Source organism: Lytechinus variegatus, chromosome 16 (assembly GCF_018143015.1).
Source record: "Lytechinus variegatus isolate NC3 chromosome 16, Lvar_3.0, whole genome shotgun sequence".
NCBI classification, from domain to species: Eukaryota; Metazoa; Echinodermata; class Echinoidea; order Temnopleuroida; family Toxopneustidae; genus Lytechinus; species Lytechinus variegatus.
Genome location: NC_054755.1, coordinates 4,766,997 through 4,785,011, shown reverse-complemented (window position 1 = coordinate 4,785,011; position 18,015 = coordinate 4,766,997). Strand labels below are relative to the sequence as shown.

The 18,015-nt window shown below is 36.9% G+C and overlaps 1 protein-coding gene across 1 annotated transcript in view; it reads left to right on the top strand.

Annotated features, from left to right (window-relative positions):
• The first annotated feature begins 271 nt into the window (after positions 1-271).
• The window catches only part of LOC121429469 (cAMP-dependent protein kinase catalytic subunit PRKX-like), a 57,241-nt gene continuing 39,497 nt past the window's right edge, over positions 272-18,015 (top strand). Inside the window, exons 1-2 of the mRNA XM_041626486.1 lie at positions 272-1,181; positions 7,365-7,533. Of these exons, the coding sequence (XP_041482420.1) occupies positions 1,034-1,181; positions 7,365-7,533 (317 nt within the window). The 5' untranslated portion in view covers positions 272-1,033. The remainder of the gene's footprint in view (positions 1,182-7,364; positions 7,534-18,015) is intronic.

The window sequence follows — 18,015 nt, the reverse complement described above, 5'->3', positions numbered from 1 at the left end:
CCCGTCTCCCGGATCTAGAAGGTCAAACTCCTGGCAGGCATTACCTTGACTCATCCATTACCGAGAACCGGAGAAAGACTCTATCCCAAGAAATCAATATAGCCCAAACAATGTCTCCCAACACAGACAACAAACATCAAAAACCCATCACATATCACGAGGGAGGGAAGCGCCTAGCTGGAAAAGCGGTCGCGCCAGCAAGAGAGGTAAAAAGCCGGTATTTTTTTCAGAGAGCCGAGCTCAGTATACCACGCGTGAGTGCCTCTGCCTCTCACTGGCGAACGCGCGCTGTGCAATACCAATCAGACTATCCTCACTTTTTACCCCAACTTCCACGCAACTTCTGAACAATCAGCGTGCAGGCATCAGCTCTCCGACGAGGGATATCTCATCTCGCTCGAGATGGGTAGGGAATCGTATGTAGCTGTAAATTAGGGTGCACTGCCAGTGAAGTTTGGAGCTACACGACCGGTATTTACATTGATCTTTGACGTTGAACCATCGTAAATCAAATATTCCACATCGAAAGGTGATGCTTTGCCTTTAGAAAAGTTGCCAGTGAGTTTTGAGTTGACACGAGACTACGTGCAGCGAGGGAGTCGAGGGAAAACTTCCCCACCGGTGAGCGGATGACGCATCTAGGCTAGGCCTACACGAAAAAAATGTGATGACTTTCATGTTTCGGGCAAATGTGACCTACCTCTATGCTTGCCAGAATGAGTTTTATTTGACGGAAGTCAGCCGATCTGATTCTTCAAAACAAGATCCTTTCGTTTGGAAATACTATGGCTCATTCTGCTTCTCAATACAATCTTATTAGCATCATCTCTGAGCAGACGTACATGTAAGCTTCGGAATCTGCCTGCTCGCTATCCCCAAGTCTAACTTCTATCCAACAGAAGAGAAGTTTAATAGCGTACATAATGATTGTGAAATCCAAACATTTGATATAATTTTCGTGTGGCCAGAGTTGATCATTTCCCCCTCCAGGATCTCTTATTGGAAATATAATTGTGGAAATAAAGCAATAAACATGGCTTCCAGTCGGATTAAAGGAAAGACATCAAAAAGAAACAGTTCGAGTGGGAAAATGAAAGATTTGCCACCTCCATCCTCTGCCTCAAACAACAATGATCACAGGAAGTTTGATCTGTCAGAACTGGAGTTGCTCAAAACTGTTGGTGGGTAGTCATGGTAGTACAGACTGGATAAGGAAAACAATATGTTTCAATCTCTTATCCTCCTTTCTTCTCTTTGTGCTCCTTCTCTTGCTTCACCTTTCTCCTCCCACCTGACGACACAGCCTAACATGCCTAAGTGCTAATTATATCTAGATATATTATACAAATGGTCCATCTGTACACCATTTACAGATGGGGGGGGGCTTTTGGAGGTGTCCCCCCCCCCATTTTTACCGCCAAGGTAAAAAAAGAAGAGAAAAGGATGGTGAAGGTGAATCATTTTCTGAAAATAATGTCAAAATCTATCACAAATTGGATTTTTGTGATATTAAAATGAACTTTGCAATTTGTTTTAGAAACTTTGCCCGATATGCCATGTATCGCCCCCTCAAAATTTTTTGCTCATTAGGCCACTGCGGCACTGCCTATATTAATACATGACTATACAGTGCGTATCAAAAAAAACGGGACAGATTAGAAAAGTCTATGAAATTTTTGTTTCAAATAATGATGTCTATATTTTGGTGTTAATAGATGCTCTAAGGTCTTATCTTTGAAATGCAATTTAAAAAAATAAATTTTATTCATGCTTGAGCGAACACGGGACATTTTTGTTGGGGGTTCAAAAAGAGGCTTGCGCCAGAATTGCAGAATATGTGTAATACAATGATCAGACTTCTTGCTAATCAGGAGACTTTCTCTTGACCTTTTCATTATCTGTGCCACAATTTTCGAATTATGCTCTCAAATTTCATTTACAAAGTTATTTATTGAATTGAATTATTTTGTTTTTTTCATTTAATCTTCTCTTACCTTTTAATTTTCCTTCATAAGTAACTGAGAAAAAAAGATTTTTTTTTGTCAACCCAAGCAAGAAGTTTTGAATGATTAATTTGGAAAACTTGTGATTATTAAAATCGTTTTATTATGTGAAACAAATAATGTTGTGTAACTTTAAAAGACATGAATCTATTTTTCAATGTGTCATTAATTCCTTGACCAAGTTTAATTGCTTGACAGGAAACACAGGAAGGGATTCATGTCTTTCAATGACAATGGTATATTGAGTCAATTTTGAAGGAGCTAGATATGGCAGATCGGGTAAAATGTATTAAAAAGTTGTGAGCGAGCGAAGTGAGCACGCAAATATTCCCACTTTTTTAATTACAATATCAAATTTTGTGATAGATTTTGACATAATATTCAGAAAATAATATCATATTTTACTTTCTATCTGTCCTTTTATTTCCTGTCCACTTTTTTTTGGTCATGATTTTTTTAATTGGGGGGGGGGGGAGCAACCCGAGCGCCAACCCATCTGTGAGGCTTTGTTCAAACGGCACCATAATCTTTGTAGCACATAATGAAAGGATTTGAATTAAAAAAATCCATGCTCTCCCATAATTCAGTTGAAAAAAAATAATTTTAGCTTGAAGAAGGAATATTCAAAGCTAACAAAGAGCATATTAGAAAGAAATAACAGAATAATTCAAGCAAATAGATAGATCTGAAAATGAATTTTGACCGCATGATTTGAAAATTATGGCAAAGATAATGAAAAGGTTAAGAGGAAGTCTGCTAATAAGCAAGAAGTCCGATCATCATATTACTCATATTCTGCAATTCTGGCGCAAGCCTCTTTTTGAACCCCCAACAAAAACGTCCCGTGTTCGCTCAAGCATGAACGAAACTAATTTTTTTAATAGCATTTGAAAGACCAGACCTTAGAGCACCTATTAACACCAAAATATAGAAATAATAATTTGACACTAAAATTTTATAGACTTTTCAAATCTGTCCCGTTTTTTTTGATACGCACTGTATAGTCCAGGTTCCCAACATAACTTGTTCTTCTGTAGTCTTGATCCCATAGGCAGCCGAAGCAGGGAAGAAGAGGGGAGTCCTGTCCCCCCTCCCCCAAATTTGAGGTGGGGGGATGTGGACCCCCCCAAAAAAAATTTTGTTGATAACCTTTTTATCTTTGCTTGTCAATTTTTTTTCCTGCATCCCCCTAAATTCAGGTGGACCCCCCCCCCAAAAAAAGATTTTGGTCCCCCTTGATTATTTTTTTTTTTGCTTGTCAAATTTTTTACCTGTGTCCATCCCTAAATTTCAGGTTGACCCCCCCCCCCGCCCTAAATTCTATGACTTCTGCGGCCAATGCTTGACCCCCTAAAATGTCCCCAAAAGACATTCCTAACTTATGCTGCCTAATATGTAAGTTGTACATGAAAAATGAATGTATGTATTGAACTCATTGTAGTCAACTTTTTATCAAGTTTCTGTACTTTTTCTAATGTAAACTAATAATGCGTATGCTGCTTATTTATATTTTTTCTTTTAATTTCAAATTACTTGTATTGTTTATATGATTTGTCACGCAAAATCATAAAACCCAATAGAAACTTTATATGCATGAAAAAGATTTTCATGAAATAACCCTGAGAACACTTTGTTATAAAAGAGATCATCATCTATTTTGTGTGTAACTCTTAAATAGTCTCGCCTCTATTGCTGAAAGTGACCAGCTTTCACTACAGTGTGGGATATTGCAAACAAATAAAAAAAACAGATTATCACTATAATGGCATTATACATGTACACACTCACAGCAGAATCCATAGTGATGTTATGACCATGGTCTACATTATCTAATAGTATCGTACAGCTGAGTTGAGCAGGGACCGCGGGGGGGGGGGGGGGTTGGAGGGGCTTCAGCCCTCCACTTTTTTCCAAAACCATGTACAAAAACGTGTAAATGACCATAGGATTGTGAGTTTTTGCATGGTCAGCCCCCCCCCCTACACTTTGAAAACCGTTCTGCAGTCCCTGTTGAGGCCGAGGTAAGGTTAAACTTGGGGCTTTCTGACCTGTCTTTGATGATTCATAGATGATGGGAGGCAGTAGTGTATGTGGGGGGGGGGGTTACAGGGGTTCAAACTACCCCCTTAAATTTTTTTGATACCCCACCCCCCTAAAATGTTTTGAAGACTTTTTTTTGTTTGTCAATTTTTTGGGGTAGGATATGACCTAAAATTTGTGGTGAAAGAACCTTTTTTTTTGGGGGGGGTTATCAATATTTCCGTCAGCTTGACCCCCCCCCTTAAAAATTTATCTATTATTACAAATTGAACTGTGAATTTCAGTTTGCCATGTTTCATGAATGTCTTGTTATAAGATTTTGGGAAAAATATGAATCTAATGAAAATCTAATATTATGATGAGTAGGCCTACATTATAACAATCATCAAGGGTTACCATGAACAGAAACAGGAATAGACTATTAAGGTGATCTTGAAATTATTACACTCCAGGAAGTATATCTAGACATTTGTATCTCGGGACAGGTGAAGACCAATATCAAAAAAAATATGTATATATTACAGGGCCAATCAGTAAAAAGTTACAATATTATGTCAATAGTCTGAATGCACAATTTGTAATGACTCATGCTATTCAATGAACATAATTTTTTTGTCATGATCAGTCCATACAAGATTTAATAGTCAAAGATTGTATGACAGAGTCACACTTGACCCTGTTTCATCACCTAGTAGAGTTTAGGAAGCCAGTATGCCTACTCTTTTTCCATTTTTCTTACGCGAATATTCAGTTCCCAGCACTCGAGTCTGGAGGGGGGGTATACAAAAATGGTTTAGAACTCACATGATAGAGATTGGGATGCTTTGGAATTGAAAATTGATATAATTTCAATAATTAATAGAATTTCATGAGGAGAGGAGGATGGACTTATTATTATGGTTAAGGCGTGTCTCCGGTTACCAAAACATTTTGTTTACCTTTCATGGAATGATTGTGTGGTTAATAGAGCTTGGCAAGATCCATTATGATCCAAAGTCCTTTCAAGTCTCTTCAATGACGTCAGTGACATCCTGTCAAAGCCATCAAATAAATTCACAAAGCAAGTTCTTTTGATAATGGACCCACCCAATTTAAACAAGAGTGTTCTTTTAAAGCTTGTGTGCGACATTTTTCATAATGTACTGCTTGTATTTTCTTTATATCCTTTTCTAGTCATTTTTTTATCATTAATATGACACTTCAACAAAAGCTTAGACTAAGAGCAGTGATAGGAATCGTCCACCAGCCCCTCTTCTTCCTTTTCTCCTCTTTATTTTCTCTTGTGTTGCCATTTGATGTGCCCCCTACATTCTGTCCACCCCCTTCTCTACAGCCATCTTTCTCTCTTTCCCTATCTTTATTTCATCGGAGACTACTATAAGCACACCCTCAGAAATCCTGATTTCTAATCCTTTCATGGCATGAATAGTTTCTAATGAGCATGACTGGTTAAACCCAAAATGAAAGACCAATATTGCTTGCACTGACTCCTTTCTTGCCAGTGATGTTGAATAGCATTTGTAATTGTAAGGTGCCATTTATCTGTCAAAAAGAAAAAATTGTCACATTACCACTATTTTGCACTGAACACTGTGCAGGGAAAGGTTTTGAAAGTGAGAGGGGGGGGGGGGGGCTGACCATACAAAAATCACAATCAGATGATCATATGTTTTGTACACGGTTTTGGAGATAAAAAAACCCCTCCAGTCCCACAGCCCATGCTGTGCAAGTTGGATAAAGGAGGAACTGCAACCTCCCTTGAAGATTAGATTATATCATTGCTTTATGAAATAAAAAATTGAATAGAAGTATGTTGGGTATGAAAAAGACTATATCCTCATTTGTACAGACCTATGTCATCAGACATCACCTTCAAGGTTTCACCAAAGAACAGGGACCATACTTCATACTTACCAAGGGTAAATTTTTAATCTTGTTTCACGGTTGTTAGCTTGGATGTGATGAAAATTTGCTCAAGTAAAGAGTGAAAAGGTCTCAATGTTTTATTTGTTCTTCGTCTATGTTTGCATGAATTCAGCCTAGTAGGTTCTCTATTCAATTTCAATCCAGATCAAACTTTGATTTTTTTTCTATTTCCGTGTGAATTCTGTTTTTACACCCTTGAATGATAAAGAAAAATGTTGAATATTTGGAAATTATTTCAAGTTGAAAAATAAACTTAAATAGAATGCCCTTTCCCCTAAATCAGTCTCTACATGAGGTAAAAAAGGAAAACATTATTTTGGTCAAAGAATGAACTTGTTTATTACTAAAGATCTTCGATTTAGTTGCACAGCATTCATGGTCTGGTAATGAATTCAACCAAGTTTTTGTAGACATTGATTTGGGGCTGAATACCAGCTTATAGTACATGGTGCCATTTGTAAACAGAATAAGAATTCTCAACAGAGGCAACAAAATCCTTTCATATTAGTGGTTATTTCATAAAAAGCTTGGCTTCTCGGGTAGATTTCACCACTTGTTCATTCTGTCACCTGTGGGCAGTATTGTACAAATGGTCAATAAGCTAAGGCCCAGCAAAGGCCAAGGTGAGTCCAGACTATCTGAATCAAGGACAAGACCAAGTACAGGCTGTGGCGTTATTCCAAATGTTCTATATTCCGAAGGTTCGTTAGTCCGAAAACGAAATAAGGTTTGTTGTTCCGAAGGTTCGTTAATCCGAACATGAAATAAGGTTCGTTGTTCCAAAGGTTCATTAGTCCGAAAACGAAATAAGGTTCTTTAATCATTACGTTTTTGGACTAATGAACCTTCGGAATTATGAACCTCATTTCGTTTTCAGATTAACGAACCTTAGGAATTACAAACCTCACTTTGTTTTGGGACGAACAAACCTTCGGAATTATGAACCTCATATCGTTTTTGGACTAACATACCTTCGGAAATACGAACCTTCGGAATAACAAAGCTTTGGAATTACGAATGTATGCAGGTCTCATCCAATTACAGGTAAACTTGCGTAAATTAGAGTCAACGTTCAAAAAGTCGAATATTTACCAAAGCCAAAGTAATTTTTAGTAGGGGAACGTTTCATAAAGCTTGTAATAGTAGGCCTAACATTTTTGCAATATCATAACAGTTAAATGCTACTGAAATACTTGAATATTATTGACCGAGAGTAAATTTGTTATAGAAATTTTACATTTGTTATTGTAAAACGTCTGTATGAAACGGGACCCGGATTATTTAAAAGGGTGACCTCTCCTTTAACAACAATAATTCAATACATTGAAAATTTATTAAAACTAATGACCTAAAGTTACCTGCTTTTTATATTTTTGTTTGTTTGTTGCTGTTTAGGTACAGGAACGTTTGGTCGAGTGATCCTTACGAGGGATAAGAAGACAAAGGATTACATGGCGTTAAAGGTGTTAACGATAGAAGATATAATTAAACTAAAACAAGAGGATCACGTGAGAGACGAAAAGGCTATACTCAGCATCATCAATCATCCATTTATCATCAAACTGTAAGTATGCATGGGCTGCATAAATGTTCCATTTGTATAGTGCAGCTAGTGTAATTTCATATACTCTACTGCGCTTGATACCTGGTGTCATTACCCCCACTGTAGTTGAGTGAACTTGAGCCGCCGTATAAGTGCTAAATCATTCAAGGAATACATCCTTCCGGGTACCCAGTCACCTCACCTGGGTTGAGTGCTGCACAATGTGGGTAAATTTCTTGCTGAAGGAAAACACGCCGTGGCTGGGATTCGAACCCACGTCCCTCTGATTGAGAGACGAGAGGCATAACCACTAGACCCCAACGCCCCCGACATAGCAATTATTCTAAAAGGCTGTTATTCACATCTACCTTGGGACAATTTTTTTTTTCAATGCTGTTCTTTCTATTTAAATCATCCATTTAGAGCTATCTTTTATTGGCCTCTGATGTAGTCTGATCTGTTTAGGGAATTAAGTGCTATTTCTTACTTATTTCTGGCCTGCTCTTTAATTGCCTATTTGTAAATGCATATAGTGTGTTCTGGCACAAATAAATGATAATTAATAATTGATTAATGATAAATGATATAGTATTGATCAGTTATTTTTTATTCATGGAAAAATAGTTTATTAAAAAATTAATGTTAGGTGTAACATGTAAGTGGATGGAAGGACTAAGGAAGAAAATGATCAGATAAAAATGTTTGGGCAAAATTGCCTTGATGTCTCGAATTTAAGGGCGTACCAATAATTTTTTTATGTGATATTTTGCTGAAACCGGGTGATTTGTCTCAAGACTATCTGTGACTTTCTTTTTAAAAAAAGCTGTGTAACCAATTTCACTCTAATATTTTTGTGAATATCTTGGAGAGAAGGATATTAAGAAATTTGGTATTCTCATGGTTTCTGATCTGACAGATCAACATCCTTCCTTTGTGCTATCTGAAGCCACAAAAGTAACTCAAGTTCACAGTTACCCTGACATCCTATCCGGATCTACATTCTCATGTCACTCAATCAATCAATCTTTGACATTACTGAGAAATGTTTACTCACCATAACACAAGAAAGCAAACAATGAAGATAACAACATGTGATTATACTGTTTTTATTTTGTTGTGATGAGTATCCATTGTCAATCTCATCTTGACACATACTTCAGGGTTGTTTACCTCTTGCAAACAACTCTTGAAGGATTAAGAAAGCAAACATGGTTTAAGAGTTGTCTCTCTTAGCCAATTTAAGACCCTTAAGGTTAGAGAGGAGTTTAGGAGAGGGGTAAGAGTGTTATATCTGGTTTACGTTTAACCTAAAAAAAATCACTAGAATCATGTTAAAAGTTCAAACCATGGTTTTATTATAGGACAAGTCCACCCCAACAAAAAAGTTGTTTTGAATAAAAAGAGAAAAGTCAAACAAGCATAATGCTAAAAGTTTCATCAAAATCAGATGTAAAATAAGAAAGTTATGACATTTTTAAATTTCGCTTAATTTCGCAAAATTGTTATATGCACATCCTGGTCCTTATATGCAAATAAGGGAAGTGATGACATCACTCACTATTTCTTTTGTATTTTATTATATGAAATATGAATTATTCCAATCTTCCTCTTTTTGTTATGTGAAAGAAAGTTTTCTTCCTCTCTAAACATGTGGAATTACCATTGTTTTAACATTTTATGGTTCAATTAAGTTGGTCCCTATTGTCAAATTTGTAGAAATTGAAATTTTGTGTAATTCAAACAATGAAACAAAAGAAATAGTGAGTGAGTGACATCATCGACTCTCATTTGGATGTTACTGGCTCGTTCATATAACTATTTTTTGAAAAATAAGCAGAACTTTAAAATGCCATGCGTTTCTTATTTTACATCCGATTTTGGTGAAATTTTTAGCCTAATGCTTAATGGATTTTTATCGATTGATTCAAATCAACATTTTTCTGGGGTGGACTTGACCTTAAAATCAATGTTTTTGTAAGTCTTAGAAAAATGTCAATAATAATATTTTTAAGTTACCCAGGGTAGCCACTTCAACTCTGATGGCCCATCTCCCAGCAGGATCTTAATTTACCCTTCCTCCTGCCGAAAACTAGGGAGTTAGGAGGTAACAATGAGCACCAAACTGAGAAGTCATAGATAAGGGAAAAGGGTGATTAAAATGTTCTTCCACGGTTTAATAGTGTCTTATTATAAAGTGATTCATATTTGTGATTCCAGCCACAGAAATGTTGATCAAACGTGATTAATAATGCATCAAATGCATTTAAATGAACTTAATTCATTCAAGTATTTTTGTTTCATATAAAAATCATTTTCAATGGCGTGTCTAATCAATGAGTCATATCAGATGGGAAAATAAACATATTTTGACAGAATGATTGATCATAATTTTTTTTATTGAAATTACTGGTACAGAATTTAAAATCTGTTCCTTTGTTTCAACTATTTAGGGCTTTTTTTCTTGGGGGGATCAACCTTTGGCACCATAATTTCCCTCTGATATCTTCCAAAATCTTCCAAGATCTGCATAGACCCAACTGCGCAAACAGTTGAAACTAATTTAAAATGAAGTCATTTGCCCAGAGTTCAATCATAAGGACCACATCCCGGGCACTGATCACCTTTTCTGGCCGTCAATCTCAATCTACTCGCCAATCGTACGCCTTCATAACTCAATACGGGCATCTTCTCCAAACAACTGCTCATGGTTTGATAGCTCTACGGTTTGACATGTTTCTTCCCTCTCTATAATGCCATTGCTAATGCCTTCTCCAGCTTTCTCCCCCTACCATGAACTCACGATCACCAGACGGTCGCCCCTACCTATTTTAGTCTTTATCATTCTCAATCACCGAGCTGTAGCCTACCGTGTATGCATCAGGGATGAGGCATTATGGGTACAAAAAGTTACCTTCGTATTATGTATATAAATTTGTATCACTTTATGAAGAATCTTGGAGCGTTACAGGAAACTCTGCCAGAGTCAAATATTTTGGACCACAGATATCTCTTTGACTTAGAAGAGGTATTTTGAAGGTCTAAAAATGTCTTCGAAATAGGCAAATATTTGACTTATGGAAGGGAGCTATCATTGATGAAATTGCATCTCAAATGAGCTACATGTAGTATGAGTAATTCACTTTTGTTTGTTTATAATACAGTATTCGAACAGACACTTGCATTTGCACGTTATAGTGAGTTAGTTGAACCAGGGAGGTATCTCACAACTCCCTGGTTAAATATGATAATAACACAAAGTCTCCAGTAAATGATATGTAAAAAATTCATCTTGCAGGTAAATGACTCCATTTTTTACAGATTCCCATCAACACTACACAGTTGAATGCTGAGTTTGGCTTAAAAAATTATTGTGATTGGTACAATTTGTACTAGTCACAATAATTTTTGAAATTTTAATTTTGGTTGGTCATTTGATTCACTGCGTATAACTTCACACTGTGCAGGATAAGGAAACTTTCCTGGTCTGATATTCAACTGGATGATGGCACCAAACCTGCTGGCTCTTAGCCTTAGACCCTGTTTACACTCACTTTCTGAAATGGTTCCATGCTAGACTGATCTCATGAATCTGAACTCCGTACATTGCTCTTGAAGTAAGGGAATCTTTAATATGTGAAGGGAACTTTTGATGTGGCAGATTTACCAACAAAGGTGCAAGAGTTGACTTTAGACAGTGATATTATTTGAAATAGAGTTAAAAATACATTAATTAGTTTGTAAATAATCTAGCAGATCTGGCTGCTAGCAAAACAAACCAAAAACTAAATATCAAACAAATATAATACCTTTAGAAACTGTTATACATTCCACAATTAATAAATCATTAATGAATTACATAAACAAATACTGACTTAATTTACTAAGTAAAGTAAGAAGACTGCCTTATGGATGATCTTCTGTAACACTTTGAGCCTTGTTAGAGATTGTTTTCGATCATCTTTTGAATTCAAAACAGTAGTTACACAAAACATCAACCTTGGACTGGACCAGTCGAGATCGATCCTCCATGGGTCAGCCCTGGAGAGCAAGTGTGAATGGGGTCTCCACTCCAGCATCTCCCTGATACCACCTCCTAGGATGTTGGATCATCCCTCATCTACCCCTTAGCAACCCCTCCACCCCACTAGTTTCAAAATTAAGAAGACTGCACCTGTCAGCCTCGGACTAGTCCGGTCTAGGTTGATCCGGCTTTGTTCGGCCCTGGAGAGCAGTTGTGAATGGGGTCTCCAGCATCACCCTGATACCACCTCCTAGGGTGTTGTATCATCCCACATCCACCCCCTAGCAACCCCTCCACCCCACTAGGATCAAAATTGCAATGCTCTGCAGGACATTGGACATGGTCATTACCATCTCCTTGCCCTATCACCATCCTCATCCTTGCAGAAGGATGTTGCCTTGGAACGTGTGATGAGGATGGAGGTCATCCTAAAGCTAGTCTCTGCACCAGACTCTCTCATTCGTAACCTTTTCTCTTTTGTTACACTGGAAATGAAATAAATCCAGATTATCTTTGAATTCTTCGATTAAAGTTTAATTCAAAGGTAATCTGGATTTATCTAATGATTCAAATCCAAGTCTTCCAGCTTTGTATTGGAAGAATTTAGAGCTGAATCATTACAATATTGTACATGTAAACAAAGATCTTGTGAAACGCCCCCAGGTCTGAGGTGTTTTAGCATTTTTGTGAACTGATAAACTGTCTCTTGCAAGAAGTATATCAATACATCAAGGTATTTTGACACCCACTTGATTACCCCAAAATCCTGTAAATTATAATACTTTATAACTTGTGATAAAACCTCTTGATATAAATGATGGCAAGTAATTACTCTTGACTAAATTAAGATGCAACTTACTCGGGACCAATACCTCATTAAAAAAAGAAAATATGTACAATTGAACATTGTTCTTTCCCAGACATTAAAATTTTTAGAAATTAGCTTTTATACAGCAAATAATCCTCTAACATTGGAAAAATGCATCAAAAATATCTTGTAATTTAAAAAAAAATGCAATGGATTCTTCTTTCATGGAATCTTGATTTCCTGGGAGCATTCTCTATCAACTTACTTTTCTTTCATACTTGCCAAATTCCGGATATTTTCTGATTGTGGTAGAATTCCTGATGAGAAAATACCTGTTAATTTTGTAATGGTATGGGTCTGTAGGCACCCATTGCCTGTGGAAATATTTATTTACCATTATACCTGTAGCTAACCTGTCAGTATTCATAAAAAGTTTCTATGAAAATGTGAAAGAAAGTGCATGAATGAGTGCAGCGAAGGATCAATACTAAATAGGTGTGTAATTGATTGGTTTTTTAGACTTAAAGTAACAGATGCCTACATTACTATCATGGGGTAAAAGTTAATCTCTCTATCTGTAGATCTTGATACCAGACCCTGCCATGTTTTGGAAGAGAGATTAAATACCCCCCCCCCCTCCGCAAAATATGAATTAATATTTTTCATTCTTGAATATGATTCTTGTTCGCTGCTTCTAAAAGTCTCTTTTGGATCACTTTTTCAACCTATTGGACCCCCTTGAGTGGAGCTCTTGAGCCTGTTTGCAACTTCGCATCTCACATTTATTGCCTCCTGAGCCTTAATGGATAATGGTATTTAATATTGCTTTATAATTCAACACCACCTGTCATACCCTAGGTAATTAATATTTCCCATCAACATTCTTTTTGATTCAGCACACGTCAGGAATTAATCATATTCCAAATGAAAAACCTGGATAATTGATTGCTACTCCTGGGTCTTTTTCACCAAGACTACTTCTTATTCCATTGGTTGCATGATCCGTTAAGAACCCTATCGATTTGTTCCTCACAATCAATTACACAGTGCAAGTTTCTTGAATGTCTTCATCCCCGTCATGTTATGCTGTCGGAGAATGCCACGGCTGACTGGGTTTCTATAGAATACAATGGATCCGACTTGACGGGGAGAAACATGATGATCTGTCCGTTAAATGCCCTTTTGGGTCGTCTTCCAGACCTTAATGGCACCATGAGGGAGCTGTAGATTGAGACTTTTCAAATGTGAATTTAGAATGTGGCTTTTATTGCAAAGTTTTACTTATCATCAAAGCCAAATGTGTATAGATGAATTTATCTTCAGAGCTTGGTTACTGAAGGCCATGACTTTTTTTTTGGGGGGGGGGGGCAGGGGGGCTTCCCAAGAAGAGCAAAAGTACCTTTTTTCAACGGATAATTAAAGTGATGAGCAAGGTGTGGTCCTGTCAGTGCGTAATTGTCTTTGTAAAGAAATCCTTGAAAATTGTCCAATTCTTGTGATGCACGCTTAAAGTGCATTGGCCCTCCCCCCCCCCCCCGAAAGAAATTGTCATAAAAGACAGTTATCAAGCTGAATCACCTTATTAGAAACTTGGACTTCTACCCCAAAACAGTAAATTAATGATGCATGAAAAAGATGCCAGTTGAGTAGGGGGGGGCAAATGCACATAACTTTGAATTAGGTAGTTGAATGATAAAGTTGAGTCTTCGTATTGTTTGATCTTCCTCACAAACAATAGGCCTGTATTTCATACAAAGTTTGTGACAAGGAGACCCAACTAGCCTTCATTATTAAAGATTATCATTTATTTTTTTATTCATTATGATTCACAACTTCTGTCAATGCATATTTATCACAATTTATATTAAAAAAATCATCGTCTTGTTAACCAAGAAATAAATGTTTACAGCCTGTTGTTAGACTGTCACTGAGAATAGATTGTCATTTGGTAGTGATAGGCAGTTACACAATGAAACAAACATTGAAAGAATACAATGGCGCTTTTTGTATAAAGTAGTTAATCCCCTAAGCCTGCCAACGATTTTTCTCACCCAAATTGTAACCGATATCTTCTAACCTTCGCTGACCCATTCATTGCAAGGCAATCATTACTGATTTCAGAACTCTTCTTGTAGTTGAAATGTTGAAATGAAGCCTGTCCAAAGCTTTGCTAAAGGGTCAAAACTCAGTAACATTACCCTCGAGTATCATCAGACATTATGATATTGCAAAGGCATCAGTAGTCATTGAATGCATATTTTACCTATTAGAATGTAAATATGGCATTTTTCTGGCCTTAAGCATTTGAATTTGAATCTATCACCCTCTCTCAGTAATGTCAGTGTTTTTTTTAAACTAGAATAACTGTTTTAGCAGTTAATTTACAGATTTAGTACTGGATATTAGAAAGCTACTGGCAGAGATTAGAATTTTCCTGAAATGTTGTTGACAATTCCTTGATTGAGAAGGTGTATTTTGACGAGACACAAAGTATGCAGGTATTTGATCAGGCACCCAACTGAATTTAATTGATTAATTTTGATGTAAAATCTGTAAATTTAGAAGGAAGATTGATGGTCACCACTGGAGTTTAAAGATGCTGGAGATGTAGTGGGTCTTGAACTCTAAACCCTCAGATTAAAAGCCAGAACCACTACACCCCAATGATTCTATATCACATGGCAAAAATGAGGGGCAAACCTGTATCAGGAAGATGAAGGACACATCTTTCTATAGAGTCCCTCCTGGTGTCTAGAAGCATGTAGAGTCCACGATGGGTTCCAGATGTACTGTACAGACATGAATGTGCATTACATATGACAAATTAACCCAGGACTTAACGATGGATGGAAATAGAACCTGATTATTAGTACCACCGATTAAAATGGCAGTGGACTGACGACTGGAATTGCCTGAAGGTTACCGGCAAGAAATAGAACAAGGTAATGTGACATGACTGACGTCCGATTAACACCACATAGACGTGCTCTTGTATTAATTGAGGGGAGGTTGAGGGGAGGTTTAAAGGAATGAATGAGTGTCAGTTTCATGAAGAAATTTTATGATTTTTTTTGGGGTTGATTATTTTTGTTTTACCTGTACACTCACACATTGGGATACACAAATTTGATGTAAATCAGTCTCATTCAACCTCCACTGTTGTCGATGAGAACCAAATATTTGACAAATTGCACCAACAAACAAAAGCTCAGCTATGGACTTGCAAGTGGATAAAGCGATGTTACCTCATAGAATATTGTGTGCAGTGGGTTGAATAATGCAAATGCAAGCTCAGATTCATGGGGTGGTGGAAGAACTTGATAATGTAATTGTGTTCCCCATTGCTCACTCCCATAAAAACTCTTCATTTGAGATTGATGACTTTTTTTTGCTTGTCAAATTTTTGGGACAAATTTGCACCCCATGAAATTTTGAATTCAGTCATTGGTGCCTGGAATTGGCAGTGTACTTTTTTTAGTGTGAAGATCATAATTTACCACAGATTATTTGATTATGGCCTACTGGTAAAAGTCATTTATGTTATTAAAACAGAAAAATGCTATGTTCATCTTTCGACAATCCATATTCAAGTTGCTTTTGTGTATAAGAGCTTTATGAAACAGACCCCACTGAGAACATGTATCTTGATGGGGCGGGGTCTGAAGCAGTTCTATTTTTATTTATTGTGTTAATGAGACCAACATGAAGGTATGCTAGTGTAATGATTTGATGACAGGAAGATGATGAGGATCAGGAAAGGGATTCTGGGATATGCAAAATGTCAACCTGTATGTTATCAATCATGTATGTACCTATAGGCCTCTAAAGATAGAGAAAAGTATGCAACACTTGTAAAATCAATTTTTGCTACTTTTCTTCCAGATACACGAATGCATTGTCAAAAAATGATTGGGGGTAAATTTTATTTTTTGAGAATTAATAGAAAACAAAATCTGAATCCTTTACAAGTATTCATAAGAGCTTGGCCTCTGGATGCATATGTTTCACTTAATCATTTCATGAGGCACCAAATGTTATGAACAGATCAACAGTAAGAACAGAACAACAAATAAATTTGACCTGCTGTTCGATTTTATCATATGAAGCTTGGTCCTGTAGTATGCTTTTCACATTGCATTTCCTTAACCCCATACTATCCTTAACCCCGGACTATCCTTAACCCCATACTATTTTTTTTTGGATTCACACTGTCTTTCTTAACCCCATACTATCCGCTTAGCCGGGGTTAACGCCTTAACCCCGGACTATCCCACAGCTCATGAATATTGATGATTTTACCATACAGAGCGTGATTAAAGTGCAATTTCGGCTTCTGTGATTGGCTATTGCTCAGCCCCACTTTTCTTTAGCCCGGTTTTGATTCACACTGCATCCCTTACTTAGCACCGCAATTGTGGTGCTAGCACCGCAATATGCCGGCTAACCCTAGCTGCTTTTTTGCAGGGCCAGATAGTACCATACTATTTACCGTGCTAGCCCACTTTGCTAAAACGTAGTGTGAAAACGAAGTGGGCTAAGCTTAACCCCGGGAAATTGGTGGGGCTAAGACCCCCCCTAGCCCCACCAATTTAGGACAAAAAGTGCAGTGTGAAAAGCATATAGGTTCATGGTGGGGTGATATTGGGGGTGGATATGGTGGAAGGCCATATTTTATGGTCATTGATCTCCATTTTGATCAACAGAATTATTTTTGTCATGATGAACTTCAGTTCCAGTTCAATAATGCACATATATTTACAAACTTTACATTTGTTTGCATAACATAATTATAATGAAGTGAAATAAATGGTTCTTGAGACAAAAATAGGAGTTCATACACATTAAGAATTTAAACAAGTAGAGAATGGAGTGGCCTCAGTTGAAAGCATAGCTTGTGAGTTAAAGGCCCCAGAGAAAATAGAAAAATTTAAGGGCTATGATATTATATATGAAAAAAAGTTTATATTACTTGTGCCAGAATGCTTATAATGAATTAGAGTGTAAGAAAAATCAATAAAACATAAACTCTGGAAGGAAACTAGGGAATAAGAAAGAAAAGAAATCATACTGTTGGGAAGGTGGGGGTTGCTATTTTCCAATCCCATCATCCATTCATTCCAAAGCACTTTTTTATGGAACCCAAAGATAAATGATGGGGGCCAATTGGCAACTTTCAGGGCATTGTCACTCCCAGTCCCTATTTTTTCTTTATTTCTCGTTTATGAGCATCTTAATGGCATGTATTAATAGATTTTCTGATACATGCTGTAGTATTCAACAGATATCTTTTGACAAGAACTGAGAAATTAACCAACGTTCATACTGCATCTGAGTGGAGAGTGACTGTAAATTATGCAGAAGATCAGAAAATGATAATCAGACCTGGCCATACTTGAGGGCTAGCAAAATGGGTATTGACCATGCCATACTGTGGAAATGTGCGAAGATTGAAAAAATGAATTATACTTTTTTCCCAGTTTGTGGGAGTTTAATTTGAGTGTAAACTTTTCAGCTCCAATGTGTTCATTCAAACAGCCTGTTTGGTTCTGCTTGTGTCTGAATAGTGTGGCGAAGCAGGAAGGAGTAGGAAGTTTCACTGAGCATAACTCTCACGATATGCATTTCATCATTCAAAAGAATCTATATTTATACAATTTCCAACAATTACCCACTA